The sequence below is a fragment of the Priapulus caudatus genome, unplaced genomic scaffold (genome assembly GCF_000485595.1).
Source record: "Priapulus caudatus unplaced genomic scaffold, Priapulus_caudatus-5.0.1 Scaffold225, whole genome shotgun sequence".
In the NCBI taxonomy this organism is placed as follows: Eukaryota; Metazoa; Priapulida; class Priapulimorpha; order Priapulimorphida; family Priapulidae; genus Priapulus; species Priapulus caudatus.
In genome coordinates this window covers 275,950-282,819 of record NW_014577286.1, presented here as the reverse complement: position 1 = coordinate 282,819, position 6,870 = coordinate 275,950, and the positions used below count along the sequence as shown (strand labels likewise).

The window sequence follows — 6,870 nt, the reverse complement described above, 5'->3', positions numbered from 1 at the left end:
GCCGGGCTTATGTCGGCCTTGCGACGCGACGCGATTGCCTTGCGACGCGACGCGATTGCCTTGCGACGCGATTGCCTTGCGACTGATTTTCTGCAACTGGTTGCAAATCGCAGTGACGATCGCTTTGCAGAGAAAGTTCGACCTAAGCACCTCTGCGACTGCCAGCGACAAGGTCTGCGACTGCCAGCGACTGTCTGCGACTGGAAAATTGTCAGTCGCAGCGATGTTCTACATTTTCTACTCTTGCGACGCGACGCAACGCGACTGGTTCCATCGGTCGCAAGCATTGTTTTTCATGGTTACTACTCGAAATAAGCTGCCTTGCGATTGCTGCGACGAGATTCGACTGTTTGAAAGACACGTGAATGTAAAAATGGTGACCGAACTATGGTCAGACGAAGCAGAAGGAAAGCTTCTTGAATTGTGGTCAGACCGGCTGTCGGTTTTCGACATAGTCGAAACTTTATTCAGACCGTCTCCAAAAAGACAGGGATCTAAATGAATTATCGTTGCAGTTGGATAAACCTGGTATGTTCCTAAAAATCATGAATAATCCCTCTCATTTATTTAACAATATAACTTATAGTTAAAAGTAATGTTTCTGATGTGTTTTCAATGAAAAACACACGTTTTACTAATTAATATCAAATCTAGTTTCACTCTAACATGGACGTCGCCATTTTGAATGTCCATTATGCATAGGAATCTCGTCGCAGCAATCGCAAGGCAGCTTATGTCGGGTAGTAACAATGAAAAACAATGCTTGCGACCGGTGGAACCAGTCGCGTCGCGTCGCAAAAGTAGAACATGTGCGACTCGCTGCGACTGACAATTTTCCAGTCGCTGAGCGGCACAGACCCGTCGCTGGCAGTCGCAGGGGTGCTTCTTTCTCTGCGACGCGATCGTCACTGCGACTTGCAACCAGTTGCAGAAAATCAGTCGCAAGGCAATCGCGTCGCGTCGCAAGGTCAACCTAAGCCCTGCTTAAGTAGCACTGCATGCACATATTATGAATATATTATGCATATATTATGCATATATTATGCATATATTATGCATATATTATAATCATTACATATATAATTATGTCATTATATATTATAATAGGCGTTTGTTTCGTTTGCAGGCGGAGGCGTACAGGCAGATAGCAAAACTGGTTGTGAATCAACTTTCTACATCTTGATCCTGACCAGGTGGTTGATGGAACGCTTATAAAGCACATTTTGCATTTACTCTGCGTTTTAAACTTCTCGTCGTTTGTTCTGTAGGATAAATGTAAAAGGAAAAAATACTGCAGCCTATATGTGCCTAAAATGCGAAATAACCTCTAGGTGGTTTCTAAGCGAATGTTGTAGTCACATTATTGTCATTATTATGGATTTAGTTTTCTGGCAATGGACGTCAATGCACGTATATTGATTCTTTTTCATTATAATTGATGTTCTGGCCAATTTTAATGGTAAAAGTATTCATGTAAGGAATATACATTGCAAACTGAGTTTGTTGAAGACGCAAATGCACAATTGGAAAATGCATTATTTTTTTAGTTGCGTCAATATGGGGTAAATCTTGTGTAGCAAACCATGACGCACCAAAAATCATCAGGATCGGAAATTGTGAGAATAAACAGTGTACCACATGCTGTGTGCACTTAAGGACATGTGTTCGTGTAAGTGATATTCAACGTAGACCGAGTTTATTGATGAGACAACTGCATCAGGTGCCTTAGCAAATGCATCCAGTAGCTCATGTGTGTCGCATAATCCGTGATAGCTGTGCTATAGACTCACATACACCCCTATGTAATTGTTTATTATCAATAGGCGTACTTTGGATTGTTTTGCACACGTGCACTCCCTGCAGATTCACTCTGCTATAATCTTTCAAAGCTCGAGGGTTTTTAGCCTTGTTGATCAGAAATCCGTTTATTACGTGGCGGCCATCTCACCATTAGTATCTTGTAATCGCTTTTATACCGCGACAAGGAAACCCGCGAGTCAGATGACTAAAACATAATGTAAACGAGCCAAACCGCAGCCTAGCTGAACCGCTTAAATACCGCGCAAAATAAGAACTGAACAGTGCTAGAAATACTACAGTATGACACGCTTAACAGAAATGATGAGAAGAAATAACACTCCCCACCTTGAACTACGTTCAACAAAGTAAACTTAGGAAGAGCCCTCTAGTAGCACAATCTTTGAGATCGGGCGGACGATACGCGTCGCTTTGCTTTTCACTTTGGCTGATTAGACGAGACCGTCTCTGCCATTATTCACATCTATCACGAGGCCAAGCGGCCATAGTCCTCTTGGGGTGTTCTCGTTCACCACCAGCACTAAATCACCTATCTTGATGTTCCTGCTATGCACAATCCACTTGCTTCTACGCTGCAGCTCTGGCAGGTATTCTTTCACCCACTTGCGCCAGAACTGATCCGCGAGATGCTGTACGTGACGCCAACGCCTAGGATACATGTCGCTGGATCCGAACTTGCCGGGGGGCAACGTAGCGCCATCCCGTAGCAATAAAAGATGGTTAGGCGTAAGCGCTCTCGAATCACTTACATCATCGCTGCTCTTGGTGATAGGCCGACTGTTGATAATGTTTTCTACTTCGCAGAATAGCGTCTCCAGCACTTCGTCCGTCAGTCTGTGATTCCCGCGCAGCAAGGCATTGAACACCTTCCTGATGGAACGAATCATACGTTCCTAAATGCCACCCATATGCGATGCATGTGAAGGATTAAAAACCCACACGATATCCTTTCTCGCACAGTGCGAGTAAATCATGTCCTTATTTAATTAGCTCATGCTTCTTGAAAGCTCAGCTTGACCGCGAGTAAAGTTTGTCCCGTTGTCAGACCAAACCTTTTCAGGCTGACCTCTTCTCGACATGAACCTTCTAAATCCGTTAAGGAACGCGTCAGTTTCCAAGCTGTTTAACTTCTCTATGTGCACGGCACGTGTGGTGAGGCATGTGAACACACATCCATATCTCTTTACCTCTGATCTGCCTTCACGTAGAAAGGTCCAAAACAATCTAATCCTACGTAAGTAAACGGTGGCTTGCTATGTGCTAGCCTCTCAAGATATGTTGGTGTCGTTGGGGCTTTGATATGCTCACCGCGGCGACGATTACTGCTTCGGTAAAATCGGCCTTCCTCTTTATCATTATAAGTAATATGTTTATCATTCAAGTGTGAATAGATTAAATTATTATTTATATTGTTATCATCACGGTGAAGATTTTATATTATATATATTTATAATCACGTGGATAGATGATTATATATTATATTCATTTATCATCACAGGTGAAGATTATTTATATTATAGTATTATTATCAATTCACGGTGAAGATATTATATATATATATATTATCATCACAGTCGTGAAGATTATTATATTATATTATTATTATCATCACAGTGAAGATTATCTTAATTTATATTATATTATGATCACAGGTGAAATTATTATTATTATATATTATTATGATCACAGGTGAAGATCTATGTATATTATATATATTATGATCACAGGTGGAAGATTATTTATATTATATATATTTTTGATTCAACAGGTGTTAAGATTATTATATTATATATGTTCTCACAGGTGAAGTATATGATATATGACATAGAGGTTATTATAATTATATTATTAATTATCACAGGTGAAAGAATTATATATATTATATATATTATGATCACAGACAGTGAGATTATTATATTACGATATTATCATCATATGGTGAAGATTGCTGACGTTGATGTTCACCAGACTCGCTGGAACGCGACGACGGGCCACGACAGCGGTAACGTTGACTGATAGTATTATCCGCCCGCCGCTGTGGCCTACGAGTTAATTACTCCATCCTGGCAGTGCTCGCCCTTCACTCCTGAACTCTTCATCTTTTCTCATCCTCGTTAAAACAACAAACGGCGCCTCTGCTTCGATCGTTCTGGTAAATCCCAACAGAAGGCTGTTCCGAGGCACCCAAGTTCTACTCGATCGTGTTCTTTCTAACAGTGTTCGGACTTCCTCGTTGGTCTCGTGCAAATCTACTTACGTCTACGCGCGCATGTCGCGAACTCGGCTTCAGCGACCACACGTCTGTATAGGCGACGTATCGTGGCTGAGTCTTTCCTCGCGCCGAACGCTGTCATGTATTCAGTCTGCTCATCGTCGCTGTTCGAGCAGTACGTGACCATTCATGGCATCCGTACATGTACGGTCGACCGCGTTCGGGAAGAGCCGCGTCCGCTGGCCTTCAATCGTCATCGTTTTTCGCACGGTCCGTCCTCGTCAACACGCTCCCGCTGATGGCGTGCGGAGTTCATTTTAGACTTCCGGCGCTGCCCATCGCATTGGTCATGCTATCCGTTCAGTTATTTTCCTCGTCGGACGCCATCTTTATTTATTTCATCCCCTCGTTTGTATGATGTCCATCCTCTCCACGCGCCATTTCATCGTTTGCTAAGGCACCACATTCGCTGCTATTAACGACCAGTGCTACGCATAGCAACGCTGTCCGCGGCCGCCACCTTCTTTCATGTACCAGCCTCCGGTTGAACGAGCTCTGTGGCGCAGCAGTGGAAACCGTGGATAAAGCGAGCTGCGGGTTCGCCGGTGTACGATATTCACGGTCATTCTGGACTGTTTCGCGTTTCAAGTTGCCTGCCCTTCTCGGTGCTGGGTCATACTCAACAGCTACCACAGAGTGGGTTCACATTGGGTATTTACCTTTATTTACCTGACACTCACCACACACACACATCACACACACACACACACAACACACACACACACACACTACTACGCGGCGCGTCACACTGCACACACGCACACACCACACAATCAAGCACACACACACACACGCACACGCACACACACACGCAGCGCTAAGCTGCGCACACACACGCGCATTCGCACGCATGCACACACGCACGCACGTCACGCACACACACGGGCGCGCGAACACATACACCGAGCGCGCACATACTACGACGACGCGCGCACACACGCACTCATCACACACGCACGCACACACACACACACACCACACAACACCACACACACACACACCACACACACACACACACACACACACACACACACACACACACAGATCTATCAGTCTCTCCCTCTCGCTTGTTCGCTCTCTTTCTCTCTCTTTCTCCCTTCGTCTCTATCCTTCTTTCTCTTATACCTCTCGTCCTCTCTCCCTCCTCCGCTCTTCTTCTCTAACACGCTCTTCTCTCGCTGCGCGCCTTTGCCTAGTTTTTTATCTACTTCAAACCATTCATATAAATGATAATAGATTGCTGAATTGACGTTTAAATTAGAATATATTATAGGGCCTGATTAATAGATAAATAATTTTTTTACGTGGACTGTTAAATTTATGTGTAAGGGTGGGCCTTGATTGGGTAAAAGTGTATAATTCTAACCCCGGTAAAATATTAACTGAGCATGATGGCCCACCATATAGACGGAGCGACCGACGGGTAGATAGATCTAGTATTCGACATTATACACATCTTATGTACAATGCTTCTGCAGGACGTTAAATTAATATCATTGCTTAATTTACTAGTTGACATTACTATCAAATCGTGAGTCTCCATAACAGGACACATTAGCGACTAATGGAAATGCGTATGCACATTCTTTACTTTGCGACGTTCGAGATACCGAGTGGAGTTCGTCGGTGACCGCTGTTTCTTTGCAAACGTTTTTGGACCGCCGTTATCTTACGCGGATTCGTCATCGAGATTTTCTGCCATCTGCTGAACGTCCTCCTTCTGCGGCTGGGGAGACGGCCAGTGTGGAGCAGTTTCGTCTTACCCTTGGGCTGTTCAACCGGCGTGTTAGATGTGAAAGCCACTGGAATTCCTATCACATCCATCATACATCATCATCATCATCATCTATCATTCCATCGATTTATCATTCATCCATCATCATTCATCTTCATCAATCTATTATTTCATCAGCATCACCATCCATCATCATCTCTATTCTTCATCCTCATCATCATCATTCATTATCATCATCTTTTTATCATCATCATCGTTATCATCAGCATCATCATTCATCATTCACCATCATCATCCATCATCACATCGATGTCAGCATCATTCATCAGCCATTATCATCATCATTCTTCATTATTACCATCATCATCATCAAGCAGCAGGCAGCATCATGATCATTAGCATCTCTTCCCTCTATCATTATCTCATCATTAGCATCTCTTCCCTCTATCATTATCTCATCATTAGCATCTCTTCCCTCTATCATTATCTCATCATTAGCATCTCTTCATCTATGTTGATAATTGCTTCTCTCGGGAGATTCAGGGGAGGAGAATCGTTGTTATAAAAATCATAGGAACACAATATTATCAGAAGTGTCTAATATGAGACTATATTATTTCTCTTATAGTCTATTATAGTCTATATAATTCTATATAGTTCTATTCAGTCTAATTGAGTCTATATAGTCCATAATTATAGGTCTAATAGTCTATATAGTCTATGGTTCTATATAGTCTATAGTCTTATATAGTCTACTATAGTTATATAGATTATTATAGTCCTATATAGTCTACTATAGTATATAGTCTATATAGTCTATACTGATCCCTCATATAGTCTATATGATCTTATCTATTAGATAACTATTCAGGTTATATTAGTCTCATTAGTTCATATATAGTATGTATTAGTTACTATTATAGCTCATATTAGTCATATATAGTCCATAATTAATTAGTCTTATGTCTATATATTCTAATAGGTCTCCCAATATTAGACTATATTAGTCTATTAGTCTATAGTCTATATAGCTCTTATATTATCT

At 42.1% G+C, this 6,870-nt stretch overlaps 1 protein-coding gene across 1 annotated transcript in view; it reads left to right on the top strand.

The window, feature by feature from the left end:
- LOC106807613 (iron-sulfur protein NUBPL-like) overlaps positions 1-1,660 on the top strand; it is a 15,667-nt gene extending 14,007 nt beyond the window's left edge. The window contains exon 12 of the mRNA XM_014810005.1: positions 1,127-1,660. Within this exon, the coding sequence (XP_014665491.1) occupies positions 1,127-1,183 (57 nt within the window). The 3' untranslated portion in view covers positions 1,184-1,660. The remainder of the gene's footprint in view (positions 1-1,126) is intronic.
- Positions 1,661-6,870: the final 5,210 nt, after the last annotated feature.